Source organism: Apteryx mantelli, chromosome 9 (assembly GCF_036417845.1).
Source record: "Apteryx mantelli isolate bAptMan1 chromosome 9, bAptMan1.hap1, whole genome shotgun sequence".
NCBI lineage: Eukaryota > Metazoa > Chordata > Aves > Apterygiformes > Apterygidae > Apteryx > Apteryx mantelli.
Window position 1 is genome coordinate 11,504,300 of NC_089986.1, and position 12,240 is coordinate 11,516,539.

The following is a 12,240-nucleotide window of genomic DNA, read 5'->3' on the forward strand; positions in this document are numbered from 1 at the left end:
GGTGGCGCGGGGCATTTGGGGGCTGGGGGGGGAAGCAGGCCCTGGCGCTTGCAGCTCCCCACGCAGATGCCCGGCACTGGGGCACCCTGAGGCGTGCGTCCCCACGCAGCGCTGTTGGACCCCCCCCCTTCCTCCTCCTCCCCCTCGTCGTCCTCCTCCTCCTCCTCCTCCGGTTCCGGTTCATCTGCAGCCCACCGGGTGACAGCCGCCCGCCCTGGTCCTCATCCCTGGCCCCCACGCAACGCCTAAGAGCGGCCACACCAGGTTCAGCGCCAGCTGGGACCGTGGCCACGGTGGCACCGGACGCCGCGGCAGGGGGGAGGCCCGGGCTCGGCCTCCCTGGCGCCCCGACCCTTCTCCCTGCTCCGTGCCCTGCCCCTCCCCGGGCCAGCTGAGTCTGCCAAACTCATGACGCCAATGCCCGGCGCAGCGCCCCATGGAAACGGCTTCTGCTGCCGCTGAGGCCCCGCGGAGGGGGACCCGGGCCGCGAGCCCGCTGCGCGGCGTCTCTGCCCCCCGGGCCCGGGCGCCCCCAGGCCCAGGCCTGCCTGTGGCCGTGGCGCGACGCCTGGCACGACGCTGTGGCGCCGGCGGCTCCGTCTCGTGTCATTCGTGGCCTCGCAGCTCCCCCTGCCGGCACCTGGCTGGCTGAGCCGGGCCTCCCCCAAAGGGGTCTAGGCCCCCCCCAAAATGGGGCCGGCTCCGGTGCCTGCTCACCAGGCTGCCTGCCCCCAACCCTGCCCAGTTCCTGCGCCAGCCTCGGGGCGGGCAGCAATGCACCAGGGAGCTTGTCCCGGGACCCCCCCAAGGCTGGGATGCAGCCCCCCCCCATCGCAATGCACCCCCCACCCATTGCAATGCACCTCCCCATTGCAATGCACCCCCCCGTTGTAATGCGACCCCAGTGCAGGTACCCCACGTGGCAAAGCACCCCACTGCAATCCGCTCCCTGTTGCAATGCACCCCCATCCACTGCAGTGCACTCCCCTCATCACAGTGCCCCCACCCCACTGCAGTGCACCCTTCTCATTGCACTGCCCCCCTTGCAATGCACCCCCCCAACTGCAATGCCCCACAGGTGCAATGCCCCCCAATGAACCCCCAATTGCAATAACCCCCAATTGCAATGCTCCCTCAGTTGCAATCCCCCCCATTTGCAAGGCACCCCCAGTTGCAGTGCTCCCACAGTTGCAATGTGCCCCCCCAATTGCAATGCACCCCCCAAGTGCAATACCCCTCCCAACTTCAGTGCCCCCAATTGCAGTGTACCCCCAATTGCAACATCCCTCAGTTGAGATGCCCCCTGTTGCAATGCCCTCTCAGTTGCAATGCCTCCCCGATTGCAGTGTCCCCCAACTGCAATGCCTCTCCAGTTGTAGTGCCCCCCCCACTGGAATCCCTCCCCAATTGGAATGCCTCTCCAGTTGCAATGCATCCCCAGTTGCAGTGCCCCTTTCCGCCTGCCCCAGGCGGCGGCCCAGGCGGCGGGGAAGCCCAGCGCACTACCGGGCCCTGAGGGGCTGCGGGACCCGCGGGGTGCTCGGCGCTGCACACGGGCAGCCCGGCGTGCAGCACGGCCGGGGAGCGCGGAGGTCCCCGGGGTGCCCGAGAGGGGCGCTAGGGCCGCGCGGACACCCGCGGCCGGCCGGGCCGGCCAGTGCGCAGGCGCCGGCGCTGCCCGCCCTCCCGAGGCTACTTCCGCCCGGCTGCGGCGCGCGGTGGAAGCGTGGCGGCGGCGGCGGCGGCGGCGGCGGCGGCGGGGCGGAAGCGTGGCGGCGGCGGCAGGCGGCGGCAGGCGGCGGCGGCGGGCGCCCGGGGGTGCCGGAGCCGGGCGAGGCCATGGCCGGGATCCTCTTCGAGGACATCTTCGACGTGAAGGACATCGACCCCGAGGGCAAGAAGTTCGACCGCGGTGAGGGGGGCGCCGCGCCCGCACCGCCGCCGCCGGCCCTCCGGGGAACCTTCTCGAAGGCGCCCGGCGTGGCCGCCGCCGCCCCCCCGGCCGTGCCTGCGCCCCGCACCGCCTGCGGGGCACGGCCTGCCTGCCGCCGCCGCCTGCTGCCCCCTCTGCCGCCGCCCCCCGGGGCTGCCCTCTGCCCCCTCCCCCCCGGTGTGGCCCAAACCCGCCACCCCGGCCCCTCCCCCCCCCCAGCCTCAGACTGTCCCCCCGCTGCATCCCGCCCCCCTCCCCCCAGTCGGTAACTGTCCCCCCCACGGCACGGCCCGCTCCCCCTCAGCCTCACACTGCTCCCCTTTCCCCTGTGGGCCCCATTTTCCCTTCTGCCTTCTTTCCCCCCCCACCCCCACCTGTCCCATTTTGCCTCCTCCAGCCCGGGACTGCCCCCTCAGTGTGCTGCATCTCCCTTGCTTCCCCCCTCCCCAGCCCAAGACTGCTCTCCTCAATGTGCCCCATCTCCCCCCACACACACACATCCAGTGTGAGACTGACACGTCTCCTCTGTCCTTCCCACCCAAGCTTGCATTGTCCCCCCTTCACCCTGGTGTGCCCCATGCTCTCACCCCCAGCCCGGGACTGCCGCCTTCCTCCCCATCACCGTGGGCTGCTTTATCTCCTGGTGTGCCCAGCCTACACGCACACAGCCCCATCTCCTGTCTCTCTCCCTACATGCACCTGTATCTGCACTAGGCTCTTGGGACCAGCCCCCATGCCTGTGCTCCACCAAATACCTCAGGTTCCAACCCATGCTTGGTTGGGGGGAGGATGGCCTGGTCCTGGGACTCTGTACCCACCCAGTTTGGGGGGCCTTCTGTCCTTGCTTCTGACTCTGCTGCTCTCCACAGTGTCCCGCCTGCACTGTGAGAGTGAGTCCTTCAAGATGGACCTCATCCTGGATGTGAACATCCAGATCTACCCTGTGGACCTCGGTAAGCTCTCGGGCTGCTAACCCAGAATGCGCCAGGAATGAGCTGGTGTCAGCCCTGGGTGGGGGAAGGTTAGAGGCACACACTGGTGTACAGAGGAGCAAGACTGATCTCAGACTTTCCTAGGCCCCCATGCTGTCCCCAGGTCAGAGAAGGTGAGTGGTGGTGGGTGCTCTTGCTATGCTGGGGTGAGCTGGATTGTGGCTCATCTCACTGTGAGATTCATTTGGGTTCTGTTCTGCCCTGTTCCCCACATGTGCTCTGCGGTGAAATTGCATCAGTTGGTAGGAACCAAGCCTTAAAGAGAACTTTTGAGATGAGCTCCTGTGGCTAAAAATACTAGGCAGTTGAAGACAGAGTCTTGCCATAAATAGTGAGGAAGGCTGGAGTTAGTGCTGTAGGGTCTCAAGTACCTGCCCAGAGCTCAGCCTCACCCTCTGGGACACTGTGTGGAGATCTGTTGCTGTGTCCCATGAAAATGTCATCTGTGGTGTCCTGGTGGCTCTGGTCTCCTCCATGCTGGTGATGCATGATTGTGGGGAACTGGGTGAGACAAAGGGTCCGGTATAATCTTTCCTCGTTCCCCACAGCCCTCTCGGAGGCCTGAACAGGAGTGGCGTTTGTGCCAAACCCTCCGGAGCAGTTCTTTGCCTCCACCTACTCAGATCTGCTATAGATGTGACCCTTTAGCCTGGCTTTTGGGGCAAGGAACCTGGAACCAGTCTCAGATGGAGAGCGGGAGGGAAATGGGGAGGGATCGTACCATGTTCCTCTCTCTGCCTGGGAGGGTGCTGCTTGGGAATGCTCCACTGAAACAGGCACCTCTTGCTCTGGGCCCCACGGGGGACAGTCCCTTGTGCTGTTGCGTCTTGAGATGTGTGTTCCTGGTGTGTCGAGAGTGGTGCCATGTCTTCCTTGGGTGAAACCTGGAGGATCTCATGAGAAATGCTCTGTGTCCAGCTCCCATACTCCAGCTCTTGCCTGCAGTAGCTGGGGCTGGCTTGCTCACCTGCACTCTGCAAGCACCCCACGATGCGGGCCGTGAGCAGCTTGTCGTGGCTCTGCCAACTTTGCCCCCTGTGGCTGATGCTAATTGGCTGTGCCCACCCGCGGTCTCACGGCTCCTGTGCCCTCTCATCCCAGGTGACAAATTCCGCCTGGTCATTGCCAGCACCTTGTACGAAGACGGCACCCTGGATGATGGGGAGTATAACCCCACAGACGACAGGCCTTCCAGGTACCGGGGATCCGGTTGGTGTGGGTGGGTAGCCCAAGTTGTGCCTGCTGGGATCCACAGAGCAGCCAGGCGGTGGAGAGGGAAGAGGTTAAATGCTGAGAGCCTGTGTGGTACCTTCTCCCAAAGGATGCTTGGGTGGGGGATGCTGGGAAGAGGGAAGTATCCAGTTTTGATTCTTCTCCAAAATCCCGTTGTCCCATTGCAGGGCAGACCAGTTTGAGTACGTGATGTACGGCAAGGTGTACAGGATCGAAGGGGACGAAACGTCCACGGAGGCAGCCACACGCCTGTGAGTGTCTGTCCCCCAGAGGGGGAGCAGTGCCCCAGGGTAGCATGGGGAGGCACAGGGGTCTCGGACAGGATCTCCTGTGCGTTTCCCCACTCTCACCGCTCATCTCCTCCTGCCCCAGCTCTGCCTACGTGTCCTATGGGGGGCTGCTCATGCGGCTGCAGGGAGACGCAAACAATCTGCATGGGTTTGAAGTGGACTCCAGGGTTTACCTGCTGATGAAGAAGCTGGCCTTCTAGAGGAGGATGCGTCTGTCTTGCCTGCATGGGCTGCCCCAGAGACATTTTGCTGGCAAGTAGACAGGATCCCCGTGACCCTGATTCTTGCCCCAGCATCCGTGCTCCCTGGCCTCTCCGGTGCTGGCGGAGAAGGGGGACAATCCTTCCTTGTCTTTTCTGACTCTTGCTGGGATTTGCGACCCCCTTCCACGTGGAGAGCGGTGCCTGACAGCCAAGCAGGGGCCATGCTGGGTGCTCTGTGGTCCTGCTGGCTGGTAGTCTCTTCCCACCTTTGTCTTTCTGTACTTCAGCATCAGGCTCAGCCCCAGCCCTGGTCAAGGGCAGCTGGACTGGGAGAGCCACCTGTCTGCACTGGGGCTGGGATCCTTATCTGAGGAGCCATCCTGAGACAGGCCTGGCTCGTTCTCGATTAAAGTGTTTGGGATGTGTTTTCTAGATCTGGCTCTATTGCCTGGGAGGTGAGGCTGGCCGGGAGCCCTTGCGCCTGGGTAGGGGCCAAGGCGGGCCTGCATCGCCTCCCCGAAGGGCAGGCAGCATGGGCGCTGCGCGGGACATGGAGGATGTTCTGCCAGTGGGCAGCATGGCTGGGCATCAGAGGTAGCTGTGGCACCGGCTTTTGAGCTACAGCTCCTGCAAGGGGGGCGGGGGTTCAGCCTGGGCAGAGAGGTGCTGTGCACCCCCAAACCTGCCCTGGGCTCTTCCCTGTGAGCCCCCCGGGCACGGTGCACACCGGGGCTGTGCAGAGCAGTCACGGGAGGGGCGAGGGGTTGCCCAGAGCTGCTCAGTGGGAGCTCACGTGCCCACATGAGGGAGCAGAGGCCCGTGGGCACTGCAGGGCGTAGCGGGAGCCTCTCTGCCCTGCAGATCTCACAGCTGCCTCAGGAGGGAGCTGGGCGCTGGGGAGAGACCCTGGAGCACGTCCCCCGGGGACTGCGAGGTCCCCTGCCAAGGCCGCAGCGAGGGGGGAAAGGAGAACACAAACAGCCCTGTAGAAAAATAGCTCTTTTATTGTAACGCCTTCACAGTAGAGCTGCCCACCCGGGTGGGAGCAGGGCCTGTGCCCAGCGGTGCACAGGTATTGCTGTCAGCCTCCATGGGCCGTGTGGTAGCCAAAGGCTTGTGGAAAAGGAGTCAACCCTTTCCCTGTGGTCACCTTCCTGGGCCCCCAGGACACGGTCCAGTTTCCTCCAGGTTTGCTCTGCCCTCAAATCAGCAGTGAGCCCTGTGTGTAGCCTCACCAGGTCCTGGGTGGGAGATCTCTGCCACCACCCTGGCCTTGCTCGCATGAGTCCTTGGCCAGGTCGTGGAAGAAGAAGCGCAGCTTGCCCTGCACCAGCTGCCGGTAGGTGAGGAAGATTCCAGTGATGTGTGTCTGCTCCATGGAGCGTGGTGAGCAGCCTGGCTCCTGGGGTCCTGCCTTGGGGGGAGAGCATGACAGAGGGGTCACAAACGCTGTGGTACCCAGCCCACTGTGGTGGGCACCTGTGTGAAGGGTGCGCTGGCTCAGGTGGGGGACAGGGAGGCCTCACCTCCCAGCTGAAGGTCTGCAGGAGCAGGAGGAAGGAGTTGGCATGTCTGTGAAGCTGGCTCAGCTGTCTGCCTGTGCACTCCTCGGTCACCTGGCTCTGGGCCCCTGTCACAGCACCCACCAGCAGTGCCAGGTCGCACAGGATCTCCTGCCGCTTGGTCTCGTTCTGGGGGGAGCAGGCAGTGAGCATGCCAACCCCTGTGGGCACAGGGGCTGCGAGTTCACTTTATTCCCATGCTTGCCTTAGGTAAGGATGGGGGTCCTCCACCCCACGCCCATGTGATGCCCCAGTGCCATCAGATGTGCTGCAGACATCCTGTGGCTGTTTATTGCCTGGGGTCTGTGTCCGTCTGCACAGCCTGCTGCTCTTTCCCCAGCCTCGTGGGCATCCCAGTGCCACACCATCCTCCCAGCCCCTCTCACCGTCTTGGTTCTCCACTGCTTGAGGCTGAAGTCCACCAAGGGCAGCACCATGGGGCAACTGAGTGGAGGCAGTGCCTGGCACTGGCTCTGTGTGGGGAGAGAGGAGATGCTGCAGTGAGATACCTGGAGCTGTGCCTGTCCCTGCCTTGCCAGCCCAGCCTGCGGGGAGGGTGAGCAGCGTGTCCTCACCATTTTCTTCTCCATGTCCTTTGCCTCCCCGATGTACTTCTGGATGAGTCTGGTGTCGCAGACCAGCCGTGTTGGGCTGGCACGGCCCGCTTTCATGTGCAGGAGGAAAGATGTGAGGAGGAGCAGTCCTGGGGGGAGAGGGGTTACCTGTGGGCACTGTGCCACCCTCCCAAGGCAGCTGCAGCTCATGGTGATGCTTGCAAGTGGCAAGTGCTTACCCAAGTCTGGTGGTGACCTTGATTGCCCACCTTGGCAGCCCCAAGAGCTGGGTTTAAAATGAACCAGCCTAAAGATCAAGCAATTGGTGCTGGGCACTTCACCCAGCCCAGGACTGACCCCTGAGCCCAGAAGAAGGTGGGGCGGGGGGAGAGGGAAGGGGGCTGAGGAGGACCTGGTGTAGTTTGATGCTATGTCACAGCAAGGGAGGAGAGGTGTCCTGCCTTCCTCCCTGTTCAACCAGCGAGCCTGATCTCTCCCGAGGTTCTGCCTCTTGGGAGCAGAGCCAGGAGGTACCCTGGGGCCTGGAAAGGCAGGTGGTGCGTGGTGAGGGCCACGCACTGCTGTGTCTGTGCCAGGTTTCCAGCTCCACCCCAGCCCTGGAAGCAGGCAGGAGCAGAGCTGTGTTCCCTGCACGGAGCCTGGGCCATGCCCTCCCACCCTCGATAAGGGGTGTTTGTGCCTGGAGCAGCTCCAGGTGTCACGTGTGTGCGGGGAATCCCTGCCTGCAGCGTCCTGCAGCGCACGTCTGCTCCTCGGGGCTGCTCCGGCCGTGGGCTCGCTTGCCAGGCACAGCCTTTCCCAGCACCAGCGGGATGCTGCTCCCCTGGGCGCCCTTTGGCCGGGTGGCTGCTGTGCCCCGTGACTGCCCACCCTGGCAGCTGGCATCTCCTCTCCAAAGGCCCCTTTTGCATCTACCTGCATCCCTGCTTCCCTAAAGCCCTTGGCACAGCCAGGCGTTGACAGCTTTTTCCCAGGAGCTGGCATGGAGAAACGCTCAGATACTCTTGCAAGCTAGCAGGGGTCAGATCCAGCCCAACCACAGCCACACTTGGGATTTTCCACCAAAGCATAGGGCAAGGAATGTTCTCATCTCTTGGGGTGCCCGTGCCTGGGCAAACTGCAGGCTGCGTGGGCATGGTGCCTGCTGCCAAAGCAATGCCCCTTCCTCCTCGCTCCCGTCCCCCCTTTCAGCCGCACACTCACTGTTCAGCTCCATGCTCAGCTGGGGGCTTCGGCCCTGCATCTTCCACCCTGGGGCCAGCGGCTGCTCCCCGGCTCCCGTCCCCCTTCCATGGAGGGTGGCTGTGGCGCGGGCTCCCCGCGAGCTGCCGAGCCAGGACAGAGGGCCGGGAGTACCCCCCAGGCGACACGGCGCGGCTCTCCGGCTCCGGCTCCGCCGAGGCAGCGCGATTTCCTGTTGTGTCGCTGCTGACCTTCGAGGGAAAGCGCTCCAGGGGCCCCGGGGGACGGCTTCCTGCCTCCGGCCGTTTCCTCCCTTGGCCCAGGGCTTGGGAAGGATGTCCACGGTCACCCTCCTGGGCCACTCACCTGCCCCCTGGCCTCTGCCTGATCCCTTTGCGGCTGGGCTGGGTGCTGGGTCAGGGGCCTGGCAAGCTGTGCCCACCTAGGTGGGTGGCTGCCCGCTCAGCTATGCCCACCTTGGGCAAGAAGGTGCCCCTGGTACCTGCAAAAGAGATGGGTTGGTTGGGTGTGTGAGAGACCCCCTCTGTGGGACCAGCACCTGAGATGGTGCTCTGCTCCCTGGCAAGTGTGCCCAGGAGGCAGGATGACCCTCAGGACCCTCACCCAGTGGTGAGCTCCACCCCCTGTGACCATCACCTGGAGACTGGCCCCATCCGCAGCAACCTTCGCCCAGAGGTGGGCTGCGAACGCTGCCACCCTCACCCAGAGGTAACTAGTGGAGACAAGCACCCCTGGAGGGGCTGCAGAGCATGGAAAGCCCCTCAGAGCTGGGGAGGGGGCTAGGGCATGGGGGCCTGGCTGGGAAGTGGCCCCCAGGGCTGCTTCTCTAGCAGCAACAGGCGGGGAGATGCACCCTGGGTCTGCCCAGCACCCAGCCCTGGCAGAGTCATGCCCAGCCCAGCTGTGTCCTGCCCACTGCACCGCACCCCTGTGCCACCTCCTGGCACGAGCCCACCCCCCCCCCCCGGGCACCCAGGGGACCTTCTGGCCTGGGATATGGGGGGCAGGTGAGCACAAACACACACGTGTACACGTGTTTGCATGTACACGTGCAACACGTGTGCCCACATGTACCCTCAGACGTGTGCACATGCGCACTTCACACATCGGGTAACACACGTACCCCGCCTTACACACACACGTGCACACACACACACACATTCATGCAGCCCCCCCCCAGCATGCTCCCTCTCCCCCCCAAACCACATCCCCTTCCCCCAACTTACAAGTCTCCCCACAGCCCGTGCGCTTCATTCGCACCCCCCTGCTCTCACACGCTCCCACCCCTGTCCCTTGCGGCCGGCGGTTCCCGGCAGCGCCTGGCCGGGTGACAACAGGCAGAGTAAACACCCCAGCCCGCTCTGCCTGCCCCAGGTCCTGCTCAGCCCCCAGCCCCAACAGCCCACCTTGCGGGTCGGGGGGCAGCTGGATGAGGGTCCCGCAGGCCCCGTGGCTCTGGGGCCGATGCTGGCAGCCCAGCACAGCCCAGGCATGGCTGGCAGCAGCCGGAGCAGTGAGCACCGGGGTCAAACACCGCCGGGCCCCGTCTCTGCGGACGTGACATAATGCAAACGCGCCGCGCTGGCGCTGGCACCGGCACCCACAACCACTCGGCCCTTGTGTAAGTGCTGTCCCAGCTCCTTCTTCTGGGCCCGCGCCAGGCCCGCACGTGGCCCCGCCGTGCCCACTCTGTGCCCAGGTCCCTGTCCCTTCCTGCTCCCACGTGGGCACGAAAGCTTTCGCGATGCCAGGCTGGAGAACTGCAGCGCTCAGCAGTCACTTGCCCCCAACTCTCTGGTGCCAAATCTATGCGCGCCTTCATAATTAGGCAAATGAACCTACTGGGGGAAACTAGAGGGCAGCTTGTACCTGGCAAGATGCCCGCTGGACCCCAGCGGGCAATGGAGGGCCCCGAGGTGCCTAAACAGTCCTTTCACCCCAAAATGCTCCTTTCCACCATGCCAGCAGACAGGCAGTCAGCAAGAGGCCCTGCCTATGGGCAGCCTGGTGTTTTCCCCCTGGAAAGGGCAGCGCCAGTATGTCTTGCCCCTGCCAGGAGCACAGAGGGCATGAAGGCAGGGCAGAGGGGCAAACCCAGCACTGCACAGCCCCTGGGGCACGTAGGGCCCAGGCGCGGGGCAGCCACAGCTCCGGGGCTGGCGTGGAGGGGTGCAGGGGGAGTGCGTGGGGCTCTGGGTACCCCAGAAGGGAATGGGATGCTCCGGCTGTTCCCGCTGCCCGGGCAGGGCCCTGGCATGGCAGGGGGGCAGGAAGCGAGGAGGGGGCCGCTGGGCTGCGCAGCCGGCCAGACCCTGGTGCCAACTTTCCCACCTCGCCTTAGAGGGTGCAAAGTGCCAGGAATCCCGCCGCGGGGGGCGGCCGTTCGCACCCACTTCGCCAAGGTGCCGAGGGCAGCCGGAGGTGCCAGGCGGCGGGGGGAGGAGGGGGTGACCGCGGGCAGGTGGCACAGCCGCCGTCCCCCGAGGCCACCCAGGTGTGCCCACCAGGCACCCCCAGGATGTTGGTGCAAGGCAGGGGGCCGCAGGAAGCAAACCTGGGCTTCAAGGGGCGGGGGGGGGGGTCCCAGCCCCCTTTGAAGCCCCCATAAAAGGGCCCGGCATAAAGGGAGGAGAAAGTCAAAGGAACAAAGAGAGCGGCTAATCCCGGCGTGAGCAAACAGCCCCGTTTGCTCAGGGCCCAGCTGGCCCGGGGGCCGGGGGGAGAGGGCCCGGGGGTGCCAGGGAGCCGGGCAGGACCCCCTGCCCGCGCCAGCCCCCCTCTGAGCTCGGGGCAGGCCCTGCTCCCCGCAGGCCCCGGAGAGCTCCGTGCCCCCTGCCCCCTCCACTTTACACGTGCAAATTGCCAATAAACATCCGTGGGCAAACACCTCTCCCCATGCCCTGCCGCACGGCTCCCCCCGGCTCCCCCCGAGCCGCCCCATCCCCGAGCCTGGGAAAGGGCTGTGCCAGGGATGGTGTCCCAGCTCGGCACCGGGCCCCCCCCGGCTGGGCAGCGATGGGCAAAGGGGCAGGGAGGCTTGCACAGGGCACCGGGGCGAGGGTGCCCAGCCGGGCACGCCAGGCTCGTGGGCCAGGCAGAGCCTCGGAGGCGCTGCCTTGTGCCACGCTGGCCTGAGCCGGGATGAGCTCGCCGAGCGATACGCGTGCCCGCGCTGCCAGCCCTTCCTGCCAGCCTGCCCCGCCACGGGCCGCTGCCACCCGAGCCCGCGGGCACGTGCCCAGGCCCCCCCAGAGAGGGGCCGTGCTGGCAGCCGGGGCGATCCCCCGTGCCCCCTTTCGCCACCCCTTTCCCTCGCCCGGCTCGCCACCCTGTCTGCTCATGTTGGGGGGCAGCGGGAAGGGGGCACAGGGGAGGGCACCTAGCCCCTCTGCCTCCAGGCTGGCGTGTGCAGGGCGGCGAAGGGGTTAATGCCAGGCGGCCAAGCCGCAGGTGGGCGCAAGAATGAAATTCCTTCTCGCCGTCCTGCGAAGTCTGGGCACAAATATTTGCCTGCATGTCCGGTGGGGAGGGGGGAGACCACCATCGCTCTGGGAGCTTGCTAATCCCCATGCCAAACAAGCCCCCCCCCCCCCCGCTCCATACACCCCCCTCTTCCTCCCACTGGTGTCCCTCTGTGAGCGTTTGGGGAGGGGTGATTTGGGGTGGGGGGACACCGCTACCGTTGGGTGCTCCTACAAGCAGGGGACCTTCCCCTGACGGCAGGGTGCTGGGAGCGGGCACGGTGCCATGGGGCAATGGCCCGAATCTGCTTGGCAGGGCAAGTAAGGCTACTTGGGGGGCACCCCACAGCCAATGCCTTGATGCCAGCCCCTGGGCCGTGCCCGCTGGCGCGGGCACGGCCCAGGGGCTGGGATCAAGGCAAAAAGGGGCAGAGAGCCCCAGCCGTCCTCGCCATGCTGGGAACGTGGAGCCTGTAATAAGCTCCATGTGTTTGGAGACAAAAAGCAGCCACTTTCCCCCCTTCCATCACCCCAGCCCGGCTGCATCCTCTCCCTGTACCTGCCACCCCCCCAAAACGCCCCCACCGCCTCCAGACCCCCCTCGCCTCCGTCTGGGGCGGCCCAGCCCCGCGAGCCGCCTTCCAGTTGTGCAAATATTGCCGGAACGGCTGTAATCCCCGTGTCCAACGTGAATTATGAGATATTTCCACCCATTACGACAGCAGTTCCCCCCCCTCTTCCCGCCCCGCCGTGTGTGTGCGAGGCCGGGGGTGGGGGGGGGATTAGTC

At 65.3% G+C, this 12,240-nt stretch overlaps 2 protein-coding genes across 3 annotated transcripts; one reads left to right on the top strand and one right to left on the bottom strand.

Moving 5' to 3' along the window:
- Positions 1-1,782: 1,782 nt before the first annotated feature.
- POLR2H (RNA polymerase II, I and III subunit H) lies at positions 1,783-5,083 on the top strand. Its single transcript, XM_067301680.1, has 5 exons — positions 1,783-1,912; positions 2,803-2,886; positions 4,027-4,120; positions 4,326-4,409; positions 4,531-5,083. The coding sequence occupies exons 1-5, from the start codon at positions 1,840-1,842 to the stop codon at positions 4,646-4,648; spliced, it is 453 nt and encodes a 150-aa protein (XP_067157781.1). The 5' UTR covers positions 1,783-1,839; the 3' UTR covers positions 4,649-5,083.
- A 554-nt stretch (positions 5,084-5,637) lies between these two features.
- Positions 5,638-8,445, bottom strand: THPO (thrombopoietin). 2 transcript variants are annotated; one of them, XM_013954436.2, is made up of 5 exons: positions 7,992-8,445; positions 6,789-6,877; positions 6,600-6,686; positions 6,178-6,342; positions 5,638-6,065 (listed from the first exon to the last, which is right to left on the bottom strand). In XM_013954436.2, the coding sequence occupies exons 1-5, from the start codon at positions 8,029-8,031 to the stop codon at positions 5,883-5,885; spliced, it is 564 nt and encodes a 187-aa protein (XP_013809890.1). In that variant the 5' UTR covers positions 8,032-8,445; the 3' UTR covers positions 5,638-5,882. The 2 variants fall into 2 exon arrangements, with proteins under 2 accessions (XP_013809890.1, XP_013809889.1); XM_013954435.2 differs by having other exon boundaries at positions 6,789-6,916.
- Between the last annotated feature and the right edge of the window lie 3,795 nt (positions 8,446-12,240).